Source organism: Microcaecilia unicolor, chromosome 2 (assembly GCF_901765095.1).
Source record: "Microcaecilia unicolor chromosome 2, aMicUni1.1, whole genome shotgun sequence".
NCBI classification, from domain to species: Eukaryota; Metazoa; Chordata; class Amphibia; order Gymnophiona; family Siphonopidae; genus Microcaecilia; species Microcaecilia unicolor.
Window position 1 is genome coordinate 350807002 of NC_044032.1, and position 21912 is coordinate 350828913.

A 21912-nucleotide genomic window follows, 5' to 3' on the forward strand; every position below is an offset into this window, starting at 1 on the left:
AGCTCCTTGTGACTCTGGGCAAGTCACTTCACCCTCCACTGCCCCAGGTACAAATAAGTACCTGTATACAATATGTAAGCCACATTGAGCCTGCCATGAGTGGGAAAGCACAGGGTACAAATATAACAAAAAAAAGCCCACAGAAAACCATGAAAAGCTAGTTCTCAAATGCATAGGTCCCCATCTACATCATACTTTAGTATGTTGGTCTCCTAGGGGTCCTTTTACCAAGCTGCGGGAAAAAGGGCCCTGCACTAGTGGCAGGGAAGGTTTTCCCACGCGACAGGGCCCTTTTTACTGCAGCAGGTAAAAAGCCCCCAGCACTCATACAGGCTCATTTTCAAAAGAGATAGCCGTCTAAAAAGTGACATAAGTCAGCATTTGGATGTTTATCTCACAGAAATGTCCAAATCAGTATTATCGAAACCTCTTTTTGGATGTCTTTCTCTGAAGTCCTCAGAACGACGTCCAAATCTCAGGGGCATGTTCAAGGCAGGACTTGGGCATTCCTAAGACATGGACATCTTTCAGCAACAATGGAACAAAACGACGTCCAAGACTAAAACTTAGTTGTTTTGAGCTAGACCTGTTTTTATAGTGAATAGTTGTAGTGGGAATTTAACCCCCTTCCCCAGGATCAAAGTCTGCTGCACTAACCACTAGGCTAGTCTTCTACTCCACCCAAGAGGTGCCCCAAATGACCAGATGACCACTGGAGGGACTCGGGGATCACCTCCCCTTACTCCCCCAGTGGTCACTATCCCCCTTCCACCCCCCCCCCCCAAAATGTGATTAAAAATATTATTGCCAACCTCAGATGTTATACCCAGGTCAATTAGAATAGCATGCAGGTCCCTGGAGTAGTCTAGTAGTGGTGCAGTGCACTGCAGACAGGTGGACCCAGGCTTCTACCTTCCCCTACTTGTTACACTTCTGGAGGAAACTGTGAGCCCTCCAAATCCCACCAGAAACCCACTGTATCCACCTATTAGTGCTCCCTTCACCTGTAAGGGCTATGGTAGTGGTGTACAGTTGGGGGTAGTGGGTTTTGGGGGGCTCAGCAGACAAGGTAAGGGAGCAATGGTGAGATGTGTACCTGGGAGCATTTTATAAAGTCCACTGCTTTTCTGGGAAGTCACTTTTCCACTATTCTACCTGATGCCAAGCTTTCTATTTTTTTAATATCATCCGAGCCTTGTGTCTATTGTTTATCATTAGGTTTGGGTTTTGAATTCAGATCTATAGATGAAAAGGAGGTCTCATTACATATATCTAAATACCAGAGTGCTATTTTTCCATACTTCATAGCAAGAGTGTACATTCCCTAATCACACATCCCAATGCAACTGAAGCTTTTACCTCCTCAGTGCACATAAATAGTTTCATCCCTGTGTGGATTCTCTGATGCCATGTGAGGCTTTCTTTCCAACCAAAGCTTTTACCACACTCAGGACATGTAAATGGCTTCACTCCTGTGTGGATTCTCTGGTGTATTGTGAGGTCTACCTTCTGACCAAAGCTTTTACCAGACTCTATACATGCAAATTGTTTCTCTCCCATGTGGACTTTTTGATGCACTGAGATTTACATTATAACCAAAGCTTTTACCACACTTAGAACATGTGAATTGTTTCACTTTATTGTGGATTTTCTTGTGTATTTTGTACGTTTTGCATTTGGATGTATTTGTTTGAAAATGGACCAAAAAATAAAACATCCAAATCACAAAATGTTTTTCCAAACAGCATTTTCAAAAGGAAAAGAGCCTTTTTTTTTTGTAGAAAATGACCTTTTCTGTTCTGATTTTGGACGCTTTACGAAAAATGTCCAAATTCAGACTTAGATGTCATATCCAAAAATGCCCCTTGTGTATTTGATTTGCCCAAGGTCACAAGGAGCAGCAGTAGGAATTGAACCCATATTGCCAGGATCAAAGCCTGCTGCACTAACCATTAAGCCACTCCTTCTCCTTCTCTGTTTTGTACATCTTGCATTTGGACGTCTTTTGTTCGAAAATGGACCAAAAAAAAGGACGTCCAAATCACAGGACGTCCATAGTATTTTCGAACACAAAAGACAGACGTCCATCTTTTTCGAAAATGACCTTCTTTCTGTTCGGAATTTTGGACATCTTTGTAAAACGTCCAAATTCTGATTTAGACATTCTTTCAAAAATGCCCATCATAGTCATACAGTAAGAGAACTCTTACAGCATGGCCATGTGGCAGGGAGCCCTTACTGCCACCAGCTGAGGTGGCGATAAGGGCTCCCATGCTAACCCCAGCGGGTAACCAGGCAGCATACGGCAATGCCCGAGTACTGCTGGATTATCGCTGCACAAGCCATTTCCTGGGATTTTCTTTTTCCCCAGAAATGGCGCATGCTTGGGGCAGGAGTACCGCTAGCGGCCGCGTTGTGCCGGAAGTAGTCCTGGAAGAACGAGCGGTAAGCCCGCGTAGGACTTACCGCTGCTCTGTAAAAGGGCCCCCTAGTTATTAACATTTTGGAGTGGGTATTAATGGTAGAAGTGTCAGAGAATATGGTAAAAGCAGTTAGCTTAATGGGGTTTAAGAAAAAGTTTGGCTAGCTTTCTAAAAGAAAAGTCCATAAGCCACTGTAAGATGGACTTGGGAAAATCCACTGCTTATTTCTAGAAAAAGCAGCATAAAATGTATTGTACTGATTTGGGATCTTGCCTGTTACTTGTAACCTGGATTGGCTGCTGTTGGAAACAGTATGCTGGGCTTGATGAACTTTCGGTCTGTCCTAGCATGGCAACGCTTATGTTATTATGTACTTAGTATTATAATGTAAACTATTATACTGAATTTGTCAAATGTAGATATTCTAAACTAAATTGAAAGTTTATTTAACTTTATAGTTGAAAGCTTTTTTTTTGAAGACACAAAGATGTAGTCATTCATGGAATGACGCATTCACAAGGTCCACTATCCTTTCAAAATATGTGTCAAAGCATGTTCATTAGTGATCATCCCTCTTTGAATCTGTCATTAAAAATACTATTGAAGATTACATTACATTATGTCTAGGCTTATATCCCATTAACACCTTTAAGTTCTAAGCGGGTCCAACATCAAGAAAACCAGAACATACTTCTGGAAAGCTATAAAACTCAGACCAAAAAACCTTTTTTTTTACTAAATTACAAACTTTTTGAATAAGTAAGTTTTTATATTCTTCCTAAATGAGTGACATGGACTGTGAGATAAGAACATTCTGGCAAGATCTTTCCATAAATTGTGCTCCTTCAACAGCCAGAGGTTTATCAAAAAAATGCTAATCTTTTCTTTCCCTTAATTGATGGACGATGTGAAAAAGGAGGTTATGCTATACTATCAATGGTATCGATAAGAATAGGACAGTTATTACAGGTACATCATAACATTTATCATGTGTTTGAAATGGATCTGGCATTAGAATATAAATTACTGGTAGAGGCAGAGATTCATAAAGCTGTTATTAGGAGAAGGGGGATTTTAAAAACAGGATGTTGTAGTTAGGAATTAGATACTGAGGAAAAGTTTAACAGATCCATTTATCTAGTCAATAATTAGTGGAGCTGGCTCACTGCAATAGCGTTTGGGCAATGTGTTTATTGTAAAGACTTTACCAATTCATGTTAAAACACACCTGATTTTATTACTATAATTAGTGAGTTGATTTAGGTAACAATGGCGATTTTAGTGATCTCTGATATCAGCTCACTATACATTTGTATTCATTGTGTTAGAATAAAGGCCTCCAAGAAATTTTTTGTCTCAGAATGTTATTGATAGACACCCTGTTTTCATGATTAAACTTTTATTTATTTGTGGCATTTATACCCCACTCTTTCCCACTCGATAGCAGGTTCATTGTTCAAAGTTGGACAAACCCTTATGAATATGAACCCAAAGTTTATAGATGCAGTGGGTTCACTGTCACTTTGTTATTTAACAACAACAAAAAAAGACATTGACAGAAATATGATGTTACATTTTCCCAGTTATTATTCTCCTCCAACAGGAACTGCAACAATAACATTTAAAAACTGGAGGTTTGTTTATTTATTATTTGGATTTAGTGCATGTCTTTTTTTAGTTATGGCTCAAGGTGAATTATATTCAAGGTCAGTAGGTAAGTTCTCTAATCCAGGGGTGTAGCCAGCATTGGATTTTTAGGGGGGCCCAGGGATTAACTGAGGGGACAATGCCCTGCCCTCCCCCTGCCACATTCCTTATTTTTGCTGGCAGGAATGCTCAGTGCCCACCAGCCAATGAGATCCACTGCAAAAATTGTCCCAGTGCTTGCTCAGTAGGAAAGAAGTCAGTGGCCTCCCCTCCTGCCACTGACATCAGCACTCCTCACACATGCTCAGCAGTGTTGCCATATGGAAAACAATTTGTCACGCCCAAAGCCAGCCCAAAACCGCACAAAGTCAATTTGCATGTGAATGACATCACTAATAAATATTAATGAGGCCATTTGCATACAAATGACATCATTAAGCCCACCTCCGTGGGGCTTCTACTGGCCACGGCCGTGGGAAAACCAGCCAACCCGCAGCCAGTGGCTGCAGGGAAAAAAACCGGTGGTGGGCGAAAAAAAAACGCCGGCGGGGCTTAAAAAAGCCACCCCAAATCCCGCAACCCGCATGTGGCGTGAAAAAGCCGCAGCGGCTCGCAGAAAAGAGCCCAATTGGCGAGAAACCCGCAGCCCTGGCAACACTCAGTTCATGTGTAAACTGAACATGTGCGAAGAGTGCTGCTGTCAATGGGCCAGTCGAGGGGGTAACTCTTCTCGACCACCTTCAGGGGCAGAGGCTGGGGCAGGGCGCCGCCAGTTTGGAAGAGGCAGTGCCTGAAGCAAGAGGGAGGAGATGTTGCTCCTGCCCTCCTGCCTCCAACCTTTTAAGAAGGTTAGGGACAAAACATGGAGGGAAGGTCACTAGGCCACCAGGGCCAGTCACGAAGGCTGTAGCTAGTTTAAAGCAAACGTTATTTAGCCAGTAATGCACACAGATGTTTTCTGTGGCTAAACACCATGTAAGGAGAAAAACTCCTTATATGGTGCTCTGCCCTGCCCAATGCACCAGGCAGGAGCTGGGTGCTGCACTTTGGAAGAGGCAGCACCCGAAACAGGAGGGAGGAGATGCTGTTTCTGCCCTCTTGCCTCCAGTCCTTTAAGGCACGGGATGGGATGGGGAGGGGTCTCACTAGACCACCAGGGCCATTCTTGATTGGTGAGGGCCGGATATGGGGGGGGGGTCAGCAGGGGGGGGGGTCAGTCGGGTCAGGTTTGCATTGGAGTGTCAAATGCATTTGACAGCTCGAAGTCACAAACAGTGAACAATGCACAAAGAGGGGATCCGTGCAGCACATTTGCATACGATCCCCTTGTGCATTGGTCGCTGTTTGCAACTCGCTTAGATTTTAACCAAGGCAACTGTATTTTATGGATGCCTTTATGCATCGGGCCCCCAAGTGCTTTCAAAATGAGCCCCCAAGTTACCCACCTCCAAGCTGGTCATTTTTGGGACAGTCCTAGTTTTTAAACTTACATCTCAAAGCAGTTTGGAATTCATAGTTCCTGATCCTGCCCATTAAAATCATGCTGCGAGTCCCATAATGCACTAGGATGGGGTAGTCAGAAATCCAGGACTGTCCAACATCTCCAGCCTGGAACTGGATAACCTGGCATCTCTGGTACAATACTGTAATTATTAATCTACATATACACTTTATTGTGGTTTAAATTACAGAGCATGTATGGAGCAGTCAACATAAGTTCAGATCTCCCCATACATATGATCTATCTCCCAAATTCCCCAACCCCCATAAATATGATCCTCCAAATGCAGAACTTCTGGAATACACACTATGACACAAAACAGTGGATTCTAAGCCTGTAAACTGTATTATTTCTTTAAATGTATTTCTCCTATTGGCCAGCAGGTGGTGATCCTTTGCTTTAAAGCTGTTACAGAGAAATGACTGTTTTTTAGATAGGAAATAAGATGCAGTATACTTTTGAAAACTTGCTGTTCTGGGCTCTGATTGACCCAGGAGCTCAATTCATCTAGGATGTACTGGCTTTTCCCCCCAGTCTTAGCCAGATAGAAGAGACAGAAAGATCTCTTTGCTGAGGCCCTGTGAAAAGTTATATTTGATAACCTGTGAGCAGCTATATGTCCTGATCTCCCCAGGTACTATTTAGATAGTGTACAAATGTTAAGATAGTTAATAGTTGATTCATATTGATAGTTGATATTTGATCCATATTTCAGTTACCTGTTATTGTTTTGCTGATTGCACCTTTTCTGTTCATTGTTCTAATTTTTCATGACAATAAACATTTGTAGTTTATTGCCTCAGCTTGTCTGGAACTGACTAAGAATCCTGGTGGTTTGTGTGTTGGGTCTGAGGGTGCTTTTTTAGGAACTGTAGGACCTCTGGGAGTGTGGCCCCAGTAACCTAGGAATCACTGGGGATAATTTGAAAGTAGGAGACTCGCCCAGAGGTGGTTGGGACTCAGTCGGTGGGAGGAGGGTGCTAGTGTAGAGCACGTGGCAGGTGCAGGGGTACCTGAGCTGTGCTGGGGCTAGACCCTCTAAGTGGCCGCAGGTAGCCCCAGGCGGGTGACACACACAGTCTGCAATCTGCATACAGAAGCACCGAACAGAGTGACTCTTTCCCCCAGGGCTGCCAGCTCGCCCCAGGTCTAACAGACTGATTCAGTTCTAATTAAAGAATGACACAAGGACAAAAATTGGACCTGTCCCCACCACATCCCCGCAAACTCTGTCTCCATCCCTACCCCGTCCCTACGAGCTCTGTCCCCATCCACACAAGCCTCAAACAGTTATGATTTTATATTAAATCTTTTTATAAAGTATAAAAGGAACAATATTCTGAACTGTTGTTTATAAATCAAAAATAGAAAACAAAAATACAGATCAAGGATACAACAAATCTCCCTGTCCCCCCTCCTCACCCCTTCACAAGCATATCCTCCACCATATGCCCTCCCTGCCCCACTTAAAAAGGGTGCCAGAAAGGGCCCGAGCTGTTTATAGCCCTTCCCTGCACAGCCACAGGATAAAAAATGATCATTTCCAAAGAGCAACTGAAATAACCTCCCTGCAACCCTCTACCCTTCCAACCCCAACAATATCTCTGAAATCTGAGAAACACAATGCAGCAAATATTTATCTAATCCCACCTTGTTAAAGGTCCAGTGGGATAAAATACAGTGTACAAGCTTTATCTGGATACTTATCCAGCTAGCGAACAGAATATCATTGCTAACTGGATAAGTTCTAGCTTCATCTTTGCTCTGCCTCCTTACTGTCCTGGCACTGTCTGGACAGGTCAGAAAATCTAGAAAAAATACGCAAGATCTTAACATATGGGATCAACACTGAATGAGAAACATACATTCAACACTAAAAATGTGGAAAAAAAGACCTCAGAAAAAAATATGTATATTATAGGCTTAAATTTTTAAGCCTATAATATACAAAGGCTTAAACCACGTCACCATCATATGTCAGAAAAAAACCTCCACTTACTTACATAGTGTGAAAAAAATTGTTAATTCTCCAACAGTATAAAATATATATATGTCCGTCCACAGGAATGAAAAAAAAATAACATCTCAGTGAACTTTCTAAATCACAATATTGAGTATTTGTAATCCACTTATCTCATACTGCCTTCTTCTCTTGAGGGATGGCGAGGTCAACAACTAGTAAATCCCGACTGGGAATCCGGTTTCACCAAAGTTGCATTAGGGGCAATCATCCTGTGTCACGACCACAGGTTGCCCTGCTGAGTTTGGAAAAAGAGTGGTCCTGTTTAGTAGAAGAGGAGTACATTTCTGTTTTGTTTTGTTTTTTTTTTGGGGGGGGGGTGTTCTCCTATGTTGCAGTACATGCCTAGTTTGACTTCTGGGGTTCTCAGTTCAATTTTTGTTTTCAAATATTTGCATTTCAAATTTGTGATCCCTTTGATCTGTATTTGGTGTGGGTTTGTCTGTGTTTTGTGTGTTGCTAAGGTGTGGTATTCTGTCTGCATGTAGCTTCGTAGCACTCGTTATGTTTTACTTGTATTAGGTTTATTGGTGTTCTAGGGTTCTATGTAATATTTGTAGTGTTACCTGTTCTTAGCTAAGGTTCATGTTCTTTAAATCATCGGAATTGGTGCTATTGTTTTTGTATGGTAGATTTGCCACTTGTGTATTTTGAGTTAGGATTTTGTTTTCAAGTTTTGTATTTCTCAACGTGCCTGGTAGTGGAGAGATATTGTTATTATACTCTAATGACATGAGATCATGCTTTTATTTATTTATTTTTGTATGGTAACTTCCATAGAGAAAATGTGCTCGTTATGATCAGTGCCTGTTGTTAGGGGAAGATGGGGTATTTGTGGATGCAGAGCATGTTAACATTTAATTCATAAGAATTGCCATACTGTATCAGACCAAAGGTCCATGAAGGCCATGTATGCATGCATCGTCCGTCACCCACTTCCCCTCTACCTCCACTCTCTATTTCGGTTGATAACACTCTCATCGTCCCCGTCTCATCTGCCCGCAACCTCGGTGTCATCTTCGACTCCTCCCTCTCCTTCTCTGCGCATATCCAGCAGATAGCCAAGACCTGTCACTTCTTCCTCTATAACATTAGCAAAATCTGCCCTTTCCTCTCTGAGCACACCACCCAAACTCTCATCCACTCTCTCATTACCTCTCGCCTTGACTACTGCAACCTACTCCTCACTGGTCTCCCACTTAGCCACCTAGCCCCCCTTCAGTCCGTTCAGAACTCTGCTGTGCGTCTTATCTTCACCTGAACCGATACACTCATATCACCCCTCTCCTCAAGTCACTTCATTGGCTTCCGATCAGGTACCACATTCAATTCAAGCTTCTGCTACTAACCTACAAATGTACTCGATCTGCAGCCCCTCCTTACCTCTCAACCCTCATCTCCCCTTACGTTCCTACCCGTACCTCCGCTCTCATGACAAATCCCTCCTTTCAGTACCATTCTCCACCACCGCCAACTCCAGGCTCCGCCTTTCTGTCTCGCTTCACCCCACGCGTGGAACAAACTCCCCGAGCCCATACGCCAGGCCCCCTCCCTGCCCATCTTCAAATCTCTGCTTAAAGCCCACCTCTTCAACGTCGCCTTTGGCACCTAACCTCTACACCTCTACCCAGGAAATCTAGACTGCCCAACTTGACATTTCGTTCTTTAGATTGTAAGCGCCTTTGAGCAGGGACCGTCCTTCTTTATTTTGTACAGCGCTGCGTAACCCTAGTAGCGCTCTAGAAATGTTAAGTAGTAGTAGTAGTAGTAGTAGGTGTGTCCCTACTGAAAAAAAGGTTGAGAATCACTGTACTAAAAGTGATGCTGTCATTAACCCTCGCATTGAGGTCATTCTCCATGGGAACAAAATCAACATGTCGTCTGCAAACAAATAAAATTTATCTTTAAGAGCAGAGAAGCCTGTCCAAGTGATCTCATATAAACAACAACAGAATGAGTCTAGCTGACTTATGCCAACCAGTGTGTGGTTTGCATCCATTAATGTATGTTATTGCAATAACACAGCTTAGTAAATAGGCCCCTAAGTGTGTACCTGGGCCAATAGAGGGTAAAATGAATTGGCCAAGGTCATAAATAACAAACCTGATATTCAGAAATTGCTGAGCCTCTAAATTTGTGCTCCTAAATTTGTGCCCTATTTTCAGCCAAATTTAGGAGCACAACTGTTTAGCTGAAAGTCATCCTTAAAAATTATGCTCATAACTTACGCCTGTCATTGTTTCCCTTGATTTGTTTAGTCTAGTTAATGAGCCTAGTGCTGAAAATCAGTGCTAGGCTCCTAAATTCCACACCCACTTTTTTATGCTCCTAAATGTAAGAGTTCAGTGAAATTTTGAGCAAACATTCTTAGCCCTAGTAAATTTTCAGAGGCCAGTTTATGAGATTAGAATTAAATTATATGAGATTGCAAAGGAAGTTCTGAATATCAGGCCCAGCAGGTCTAAGAGAGTAATGGTATAATGGGGCAGCTAGATGAGAAGACTAAAAAGGCAGCTATTTTATAAAGGCAACATAAACATTATCCCCTAGATTCTGTACAGTGCGACTTAAATTGCACGTGCAAATCAGGTCTTATTCTGGATTTGCGCACTCAACTTAGTTATCAAGCCAATCAGCGCCGATAATTGGATGTTAACAAGCAATTATTGATACTAATTAACTTTAATTAGAATTTACGTACACAACTATCTATACGTATTCTGTAATGTGATACGTATAAATTCTAAGTCACATAGTTGAAAAGGAGGTGTGGCCATGAGCATGGAATGGATGAATCGTGGGCATTTCTAAAATCCATGCGCACTGTCATGCCTGCGACTAAATTTGGTTGTGGCGCTCAGTGTATTCTATAAACTGCGCCAAAATTTAGGAATATTCTACATTTAGGTGTACTTTATAGAATACGCCTAGGTGTATTTTTTTTAGGCAGCGATTTTTTTCAGTGTGATATATTTATTTATTTATTTATTTATTACATTTGTATCCCACATTTTCTCACATAGCAGTAGGCTCAATGTGGCTTACAGGTTCCGGAGAGCAGAGTACCAACTCCGGGAATATATACAGAGTGGAAAACAGAATCTAGCCCTATGTCCCTTTATAAAGTAGACTCCAAGAACTTACCGAAATAGTGCTGAAATGCTGATGCATAAACTTACAGCTGCTTGAAGAAACTGTACATTTGTATGCATATTCTACACAGGTACATGTATCTTTTATAAAATACACATGAATATTACAAACACACCTCTGCTTCAACTAAACTACAGCCCTGAAAAGGCCTACACACAGGTCTTGTAAAAGTAGGCACACAGTTTAACGGCAATTCTTTAACCCTGCACCTGCGGTCACGTGCCCCTTGCTTGTGTAAATGCACAGAAAAGTAGCACTCTGAGCACTTTTCTATAAGGTCGTGCATAAGTGCTATAGCACCTAACTGCAATGGGGCGGACTCCAGTTACGCACGTAACTTACAGAATAGTTTCATTTGGTATTGTCAGGCAACAATCAAAGCAGTTTACAATTAATGCATTATATCAGGAAAGCAGAAGAGGAAGGGAGAGAGGAGGTGGCGAGAGAAATACAGAGCCATCAACTGATCACCGAGTCTCAGCAGGACCCTGGAAACGCCAAAGAATATAAATGTGTTTTGTAAATTACTAACACTAACGTAAGTTTTTATATACCATCAGCATAAAAAAAATTCCGAGACGGTTTACAATATCAGCACTATACAACATTAACCAATAAAATAGTTTAGTGGTTCCCAAATCTGGTCCTGGAGGCACCCCAGCCAGTCAAGTTTCCAGGATATCCACAATGAATATTCATGAGCTAGATTTGCATGCACTGCCTCCATTGCATGCAAATCTCTCTCATTAATATTCATTGTGGATATCCTGGAAACTTGACTGGCTGGGGTGCCTCCAGGGCCAGGTTTGGGAACTACCGAAATAGTTTACAACATTAACCAAAAAGTGCATCAGATACATGTCCGCTGTTACGCTAGGTCTATGGCTGACGTAACTGCTGACATGTAAATGTTAGGTGCACCACTGAGGGTTATGCTGGTATTCTATAGCATGATCCAGGTATGTGATTGAATGAAATGAGTTGGGCAGGAGACCTTCAATAAATACAGCCAGTCAGGGGTTAAAGGTGAAAGGAAAATATTTATTTACACACGGAGAAACATGTAACCTGTTTTCTCCACAGCTCAGAGATAAATAAACATGCAAAGTCACTTCATGTGGTCACAAGCTTTCTCTCCCGTGGCCTGTTCCTGTAGGCCAACGGCACTTAATTGGTCACCCCTCCACCAAGCACCCAACTACCTTTGTTCTTTGTAGAATCCACACTGTTCAACTTCCACTGTCTTCCCAAGTCACAATGTCTACCATGTTGTAAGACAAACTTGCCCTACCTCAATCTTCTACTGTTCCTTCACTTATTGGGTTAGCACTCCCTGCTAAGACACTCTTCTTCCCCAGGCTCTTCCCAGGTACTGCAGCCCTACTTGCCACTCTTGGATCCTCTGCATTCAGGGTCTTCCTGGTGGAAACCTCTGTATCGGGGCCTCCCTGAACTGTTCTGGATCAAGAACTTTAATGCCCTCCTAACCTGAGCCCAGCCCCTCTGACTCAGGTTCAGGTTCAGCCTCAGCCTCTGCCTACTGCAAGGTGACTGAACTATACTATCTACTCCCTCATAGGGTACCTGGGGCAGGAGCAATCCGCAGTCACTCGACCCCTAATGGTAGTACTGTAAGACCACCTCTAGAGGTCACCAACACTTTTTTTTAACCCTGCACTAGTAGGAGTCACTGGAGATCGCTCCTGCCCTGGACACTCCTAGACACCAAGAATTAAGAAAGGTAGGCCTGGTGGGTGTGTGTGGGGTGGGGGTGGGGGGGGGGGGTTACAGGAGGGTGGGAGTCTTCTCAGGGGGGAGCCTCTTGGAGGCAGACTCTATTGGGAACAGTCTTCAGGAAGGAGGGAGGTGTGTATTTGGGCAGGGTGTTTTTTGGGGGGGAGAAAGGGGTGCATTTTCTTTTTACATGTGCTGGCCCCTTTAAGCCCAATGCTCCCAGAAAGAAACAGACAGCTTTGAGCTTCCATTATTTTCCAGGAATAACACAGCAATATTCACTGCAAGCTATATTATTCAATTTACATAATAATTAGGTGTTTTATGTGCATTTGCTTTGCATCTCATTATTATCTACCCTACAGTAACTTGTAGTAGCACATTTTGCAGTAACATAACACATATTAGTGCCATTCAATGTGGACTAAGGGGCAAATAACTCCTAAATGTTTTGTTTGAATTTATTGGTCTGTATGTTCATTCTTTGACTTCCCAGGAGCTAGGCAATTTTCTGAATGTCTTTAATTGTTTAACAAATGAAAATGAATCAAATGTGTGAATTCCGCTTGTCATAAAAATGCTGACTTACTCAATTGTAATGAGATCCAGTAACCAGTGAATTCTGATTTGTTCAATGCCACTTTGGGGTACTGAAGAAACATATGCAAGATTAAGTTGCTGGTCTTTGCTGGAATCAAATACGTCTGATCTGTTGTGTGGTAAAGGAGGGCTAGGAAAAAAATTGAAACAAAATTAACTAAGAAAATTACATTCTTATAGAACTCAAAACACAACTCCATCTGCATTCTTATGCATCTTTCCCTCATTCTCTAACCTGCTGCCCAGTCTCAAGCACCAACTACACATGTAAGTAACAGAATGCTACCATTTATGCACGTCAGTGCCAGGCACTATTCTACAACTGATACGCACAAGTCGCTTAGGACTAAATTCAGTAAATGGCGCCTAAATTTGGGTGAACTGTTTCCTTTAAGCTGAGCAGGAGTCAGTGGCATACCAAGGGTAGGGCGGTGGGGGCAAGTCCGCCCAAGGTGCACGCTACAAGGGTGTGCAGGGAGCAGTCGTGCAGCTGTCAGCTCCGCCGGTTCCCTGCTCCCTCTGATGCTACTTCCTGTTCCGAGGCAGGGAACTGGCAAAGCCGATAGCCACACGACTGCTCCCTGCACCTCCAAGAGGCAAGAGCAATGCACTGGGAGGAGGGGTCATGATTCACTGGGGGGGGGGGGGGGGATTTGATGCATCGGGGGGGGGAGTGATGCACCAGGGGGGGGGGCGCAGTGGTGATCTGCCCCAGATGGCAGCTGACCTAGGAACACCACTGGCGGGAGTCCTCCAACTGCACTGCAGCCAATGGGAGGTGGTCCTTTAATATCCTGTTTGCTAAGGACAGGCAGATTCTTTAGAGTCCTGCAGAGCTTGCCTGTCCCTCACTATTGAAAAAGTGATAGTAAAACAGCGCCACCCACTGGCAGGACCTATAGCTGGAGGACTCCCACTCAGCTTAGAGGGAACAGTGTTTGCATACAAAAAAAAAGTGTGCTAAGCGCTATTCCAATTTGGACACCTTTTATAGAGTAGCGCTTAGCATTGGGATCCACACCCGATTTTGGGCGCAAGGATTCATACTGACTGAACCCTGGTGTAAATCCCCAATGCCTAAATTAGGCATGGATCCCCTGAATTTTATAATACTGTGCACAAATCCTAGAAGTGCTCGACCCACCCATGGCCGGGCCCCCTTTTTGGATCGGTGTGGAAAACAACAGCGACTATAAAGATCCATGCATAAATTCCAATTATTGCCATAAATTCCAGTTGTTACCCATCCCACATCGGATCACATACAAACTTTTTCTGCTACTCTTTAAGACTTGTACCTTTGATGAGCCCCCGTGCTTAGATCGCTATTTGATTCCACATCTTCTTTCCCAGGCCCTTAGAGCTGAACAACAACATTGTCTCCACGTGCCCGCTTATAGAGCTATCCACCATGAACATACTAGACACACAAATTTTTCTGTTCAGGGCCTGACCTTTGGAATTCATCAGCTGTTCATCTGCATCAATGCTCCTCTACAGACGTACTTAAATCAGAACTCAAAACCTTCCTCTTCCGAGATGCATTCCCGTCCACCCCTGATCTTACATCCATGGCTAATTTTCTCAGAAATCAGTGAAATCACTGTGAGTCTGGTTACAGGTGCAACCTCATTGTTTTTATTCCCCTCCTCTCTTTCCATCAAGATATGGAGTTCTTCCCCCTTTCCCTACTGTCTGTTGTCCAGTCCATTAATCTAACCCCTCTTTGATTTTAGACTGTACGTCGCCTAGATGGTACCTCCCATTAGGCGGGATAGTAAATTTTCAATAACTAGAAACTTGAATTAACATCCAATTACTGATGAGTACTAATTATAGAATTAGGGGATTAACACATATATATTAAATAAATAAAGAGCTTTTGAGCTTATGTGAAATTTCCGGTACATTCGCAAATATTTTGAGGAGAGGCAATTTTGCCTACTGGTACAAACTCTGTTGCTAAGCCTCTTAGATTATTGCAATATCATTTATTTGAACTGTCCTGTATATTTGATGAAAAAACTCCAGACAATACAAAATACAGTTTTATGTTTAATTTTTTTCTTTACAGAAATTTCATAGTATTTATTGTTGTTATCTTATGGTGCATTGGCTTCCAATTTGAGCAAGAAGTTTTCTGTTTGTTGTGTAAGGTACTGTTTTAGTCAACCATTTAGTTTTAACAGGGTCTGTTCAGTCTTTAAGTTCTTATTTATTTGCTTTTTTCTCTGTACTGGGTAAAAAGAGGCTCAAGTAACTGGGTAATGAAATTTCTGCAAAATATTTGAGCACTAATGGCTATTTGGACTTTAAAACTTATCTGTTTCAGAAATTTGTATGTGGCCAATCATAGTGTGATTGTATATTGTTGATGTGTTAGACATTTGTAATAGCTAAGCAGTGGCGTTCCTGGCCTGGATGGCACCCGGGGCGGAGCGCCGATGCGCCCCCCCCCCCGGGTGCAGCGCCCACCCGCTAGATGACACCTCCCCCCCTCCGGTGAAATGACATCCCCCCCCGGGTGCACACCGCTGGGGGGGTGGGTGCCGCGGTGCGCGCCTGCTCCTCCGAGTTCACTAAACTTCGTTCGTTCGCTGCAGCTCCCTCTGCCCCGGGTGCACCCCCCAGCGGCGTGCACCCGGGGCGGACCGCCCCCCCCCCCTTGGTATGCCACTGTAGCTAAGAATACCCAGATTTTATGATTGTTATCCACTTAGAACTGTGAGGTTATTGCGGAGCATAAAAATGTTATGTTATGCTATATGCATAGGTAGGTCACCAACAGGCTTATTTTCGAAAGAGAAGGGCGCCCATCTTTCGACACAAATCGGGAGATTGTCGTCCTTCTCCCAGGGTCACCCAAATCGGCATAATCGAAAGCCGATTTTGGGCGTCCCAACTGCTTTCCGTCGCAGGGACAACCAAAGTTCCCGGGGACATGTCGGAAGCATAGCGAAGGTGGGACTGGGGCGTGCTTAACACATGGGCGTCCTCGGCCAATAATGGAAAAAAGAAGGGCGTCCCTGACGAGCACTTGGCCGACTTTACTTGGTCCATTTTTTCCTGTGACCAAACCTCAAAATGGTGCCCGAACTGACCAGATGACCACCGGAGGGAATCGGGGATGACCTCTCCTTACTCCCCCAGTGGTCACTAACCCCCACCCACCCTAAAAAAAAAACTTTAAAAATATTTTTTGCCAGCCTCAAATGTCATACCCAGCTCCCTGACAGCAGTATGCAGGTCCCTGGAGCAGTTTTAGAGGGTGCAGTGCACTTCAGGCAGGCGGACCCAGGCCCATCCCCCCTGCCTGTTACACTTGTGGTGGTAAATGTGAGCCCTTCAAAACCCACCAGAAACCCACTGTGCCCACATGTAGGTGCCCCCCCCCTTCACCTGTAAGGGCTATGGTAGTGTTGTACAGTAGTGAGGAGTGGGTTTTGGGGGGCTCAGCACCCAAGGTAAGGGAGCTATGCACCTGGGAGCAATTTCTGAAGTCCACTGCAGTGCCCCCTAGGGTGCCCGGTTGGTGTCCTGGCATGTGAGGGGGACCAGTGCACTAAGAATGCTGGCTCTTCCCACGACCAAAGGGCTTGCATTTGGTCGTTTCTGAGATGGGTGCCCTTGGTTTCCATTAACACCGAAAACCGGGGACAACCATCTCTAAGGACAACCATCTCTAAGGTCGACCTAAATGTTGAGATTTGGGCGTCCCCGACCATATTATCGAAATGAAGATGGACGCCCATCTTGCTTCGATAATACGGTTTTCCCGCCCCTTCATCGAGACGTCCTGCGAGGATGGACTCAGGAAAACTTGGGCGCCCCGTTCAATTATGCCCCTCCATGTTGCACACATAGGGCTAGATTCTATATATGGCACCTGAAAAATTCGAGCAGTAAAAAAATACACCTAGGTTTATTCTCTAAAATACGCCTACATTTTAGAGAATTGGCTTAAATCCCAATGCCTAAATTAAACACTAAGCGGGTGTATTCTATAATAATGCGCACAGATTTTTGAAACGCCCATGGCACGCCCATAACCACACCCCCTTTTCAATTATGCGACTTGGAATTTGCACACATCACATTACAGAATACACTTAGGTCCCTGTTTACAAATCCACGCTAGTGGCTGGCGGTGCAGTCCTGCCGACACAGCCCATTCACTTTCAATGGACTGTGTCAGCATTGCCGCACAGCTTTGTAAACAAGGGGGTTAGCAGGTTGTGCACATAAATCTTAATGCCTATTAGTGCTGATAATTGCTTGTTAGCATCCAATTAACAGTGTTGCTTAGCTAGTTAATCAATTAAATTACACTCACTGTTGTATAATATGCTTTGATTTCCGTGCGGAAATTAAAGCGTGATATATAGAATTTGGGAGATAACTTACAGTAAGTTATGCACTAAACTGCCGCATTTAGGTGTGCACATTCACGCTTGCTATTGACATGGCATAAGTGGGCGTGCCTCATCACAGGCACATAATTGTCAACATACTAGTACAGAATAGTTTCAAGTTTCTTTATTACCTCATATTCCACCCATCAAATATGAGCGATTTACTCATATAGACAACCAAAGAATATGAAACAGAATTCCATTTGTATAGGAAAGGAGAGAGAAAAAATAGTATAACAGAACTGCAGTACCCTCCAGGCCACCCCGAGACACACAAGGCTCCACCTAGACTTATGGGAAAGCTGCCTTAAACAAATATGTCTTCAAGTCAGTTTTAAATGTAGTTAAAGACTCCTGTAATCTTAGGGATAAGGGGAAGGTATTCCAAAGAATGGGGCCTACTACACTAAAAATCCTTTTCCTAATATATGGGCACCCGAATGCCGTTATAGAACTAGGCTCAGTGTGTTGAATCTAGGCACCAAATGTGTAGGCCTCAGTTATAGAACTGCCCCCTTTTCAAATCCACACAAGTTTAATCCTCCCACTTTAGCCAGGATTTATAATGTTTTCATCTCCTCATTGGGATCGCCTGGCTGGACTCTTACCTCCTACATATTAAACATTCTCAGTCTCACCCACAAGGTTAAGAAGTAACCGGGGGGGCGGCAAGATGGTGACCTGAACCTCGCTTGCTAAGCAGTCTTAGTTGTTCTCTAGCGTTTCCTCTTCACAATTCTTCTATTTCGATGCCTCATACTAAGAGGAAGGGGATGGTAAAAGGCCAACCGCCGCTGGCCAGAACTTCATCTCCAGTCCAGCAGATACTAGACCGATACACTACGAGTCGCCCACTGACAACCAGGATAGCGAGCCCCGCTCAGAGCGCAGACGGAGGAGCATCAGCCCTCTTGGGGTCAGAAACAATTCTATCGTCCCCGGAACTTAATCCACCACCATGTCCTGCGATCTTTAGGAGTGAGGCAGGAGGCCTAGCTGAAATGGAATCCGTCAAAAGCAGGATCCAGGTCGGCGGTGCAACACCCAAACTCGCAGAGAAAGTTAATCAGGAGTCTGGAGCTCCCGTGGTGGCTACATTGGAGTCCATTTGGAAGGCAATTCAGGACCTAACTGAAGCTGTAACAAAATCAGCCCAAGATATGTCTCTTCTTGCAAGTAAGGTCGATAATTTAACTGAATCTTTGGAAAGTGTTAAACAGGATTCAGCAAATCAAGTTTTGCAGACACAATTAGAGGTCAAAAATTTAAAATCCACAATGGATGCTTTGGTAAAAGATAAGATTTTGATTCATCGAAAAATAGAGCAAATAGCGAACTATAACAGACGTTTAAATCTTTGTGTATTGAACTTTCCTAGAACTACAGGTATGCGACGGATTTCTTCAAAAAATACCTTGCTGACATTTTGAAATTTCCTCCTCCAGCTGTTCCCCCCTTTAATAAGATTTACTATCTTCCATTACCTTCTCGAAAAGGAGTGGAGCCTATGAGTTCTGGAAATCTACCTCAAATACAGGAAACTGAACCTGGAATCCAAGATCTTTCTGCATTACTAGAGGATTCTCTGACAGAAGTATCCAGCCGAGGGACATTAATTGTCTCATTTGTATTTGAACAAGATCTCAATTCGGTAATGAGACTATATTTTAAGAATTCCTGTATACCATTTTGTGGACATAGAATATGGATATATCCAGACGTGACAAAAGTTACACAGGACAGAAGGAAGTTGTTTTTGACTCTTCGAGAGGAGACGAGAGCCTTGGGAGCATCATTTTTACTTGCATACCCATGCAAATGCCTAATTCGTTTTTTGGGCATTAAATATGTTTTCTTTGAACCAGATCAATTGCGAATTTTCTTGGACATGAAGAAGCTTTCTAGTGGGCCGAGGGGAACAACTGATTTAAATAAATAATAGGGTGGGATTATTCAGGTTAAGTCATTTCCTAAATTTTTCTTTTCTACTGTATTTTGATCTCCTCATCTTTATAGCACCCCCCCCCCCCTTATCATTTTGAGGTCTAAGGAAGAGAAATGTTGTATATCTTCTATATATTTTTTTTCTTTTGTTAATTTTTTCTTTCTTTGTATTTCAATATGCAAGTTTCACTTGTCAAAATTTAAATTGTTATAAATAAAATTTAAAAAAGAAGGAATCGGGTTCAGCTGATGGCCCAGACTTTGTATTTGATCTTAACCAAAACGTAGGAGTAATCATGTGAAGAAATTTAATTTCACACCTTTAATCTTTTGTATTTCTTTTTTTTGGGGGGGAGAGGGGGTGGGTTTTGTCATTTTGATCATTTCTCCCTTTGTGTCATTTCCATTAAACCAAATGCATCCTGTTTTCCCTTCCACCTAAGTTTAACTTGCAGACAACAATCAACAGCAGAAAGCACAGCAACCCAAGACATCAAGAGAAGAATAAAATGAGACTGGAGGAGCATTAGAATAGTGAACTGAGAATCCTAGAAATCAGGGTTCACATCCTGCTTCTCCTATGGATGCTACTTGTCATCTTGGCAATTCCAGTTGATCCTCAGGTACAAATTTAAGGACCGTGGCAGTAATGCATGTCAACTGGTGGCAACACATATTATTTGTCAAAAACACAGTTAAACAGAAAGAAAAGCTGGCCCAATGCACATTAAAAAATAATCAGCACTGACACATGTAAGTTCATGCAAACAGTTCATTATTACACCAATCTAATAATGTTGCTTGTGGTAAACTTTACAGGCTGTATTATTCCCAGAAAGTTAACAGTGTTTCCAGAGATTTTGTGAAATTCCTTTGGAAGCACTGGCTTGCTAATGGCTGTGAGGGACTAAAGTGGGCCAGCATGATCTGAACCACGGCTTTCCTCCCCTCTATCTTCCTCGGCCCCAATCCCTGGTAGCTTAGTGAGGGCCATGTTGCATCCCCCATTCTCCACTTCCCACTCCCACCCTTGCACCTCCATCTGCTACCTAAATGTGTTTAAAAGTTCTCTAGCCTCCAATGAAACCCACACCCCCTAACTGCTTTTAGCACCTGTATAAAAAATACCTACCCTCTTGGGGTCCCCACTCACTAGCAGCTTTCAACCAAAATCTAGATATTCCATTATTTGGCAGCCTGAGCCCTGATAGTATCTTGAGTTTACCACTAGAGGGCATAGTAACATAGTAGATCACAGCAGATAAAGACCAGGATGGCCCATCCAGTCTGCCTAGAAAGGCGGCAAGGAAGGGATGTTTGTATGACTCCAAGGCCCAGATGCACTAAACGTTTTTCATCGTTAAATGAGCCCTTAAGGAAGAATTTCCTATCCTTTCCATGCACTAAAGCCTATTTTTTGACGGCAGTAGCAGCTAACGAAACTGGAATGCAAATGAGAAACTACCATTGAAATGTAGACAATTCGTAATGCACTAACCATACCGACGATAGCAACGATTCACTTACCGCCAGAAATTTAACGTCAGCTCAGACCTGTCGTTAAAGCCTGAGCTGTCATCTCCCCACTGCCCCCTGCACGATGAAAAACCAAATTGCTGGCATGTTTTAAAAGAAAAGTGGCTCCCTGCTTCCCTGTGCCTAAAATAAAAAAGGAAACTAAATTAAAAAAGGATCGGGAGGGGGCAAAGGCGCTCATCAGCAGCGTCCTGTATGGACGGCCTGGCCTTGCCTTGCTTGCCCCCCCCCCCCCGCCCCGAAGTCCCCGCTGCTCCCCGCTGCTCCGTTTGTGAAATAAAAGCTTTTAAAAATGAATCCTTTGCAGTTGCTGGGCTCCCCCTCCCTTCCTGTGTCTCTCTTCTTTAGTCGGCAATGCTCCGCCTCCTGCCCTCCTCCACCTCCGTGCCCCCCCCCCCCCCCCCCCCCCCCGATTTTGTCGCTGCCGCTCCCCCCCCCCCCACCGGACCCCCCCTCCACCATAATGGCCGGTGCAGCGCCTCTCACCTATTTTGAAGGCGCTGCACAGGATGGATCAGCTGTTCTTCAGCTCTTCTGTCTCCTCCGATGTCTCCTTTTTCTTCCTGTGTCCGCCCTCCTCTGACGTCAGTTATCTACGTAGATAGCTGACGTCAGAGGAGGGCGGACACAGGAAGAAAAAGGAGACATCGGAGGAGACAGAAGAGCTAAAGAATAGCTGATCCATCCTGTGCAGCGCCTTCAAACATAGGTGAGAGGCGCTGCACCGGCCATTATGGTGGAGGGGGGGTCCGGTGGGGGGGGGAGCGGCGGGGACTAAATCGGGGGGGCGGGGCACGGAGGTGGAGGAGTGCAGGAGGCGGAGCATTGCCGACTAAAGAAGAGAGACACAGGAAGGGAGGGGGAGCCCAGCAACTGCAAAGGTTTCATTTTTAAAAGCTTTTATTTCACAAACGGAGCAGCGGGGAGCAGCGGGGACTTCGG

General features: G+C 43.8%; 1 protein-coding gene across 2 annotated transcripts in view; it reads right to left on the bottom strand.

Moving 5' to 3' along the window:
* Window positions 1-21912, bottom strand: part of IDUA (iduronidase alpha-L-) — a 225068-nt gene that overhangs the window by 194363 nt on the left and 8793 nt on the right. For both annotated transcript variants that reach the window (XM_030194465.1, XM_030194464.1), the window contains exon 2: window positions 13068-13208. In XM_030194465.1, coding sequence (XP_030050325.1) covers window positions 13068-13208 — 141 coding nt within the window. The remainder of the gene's footprint in view (window positions 1-13067; window positions 13209-21912) is intronic.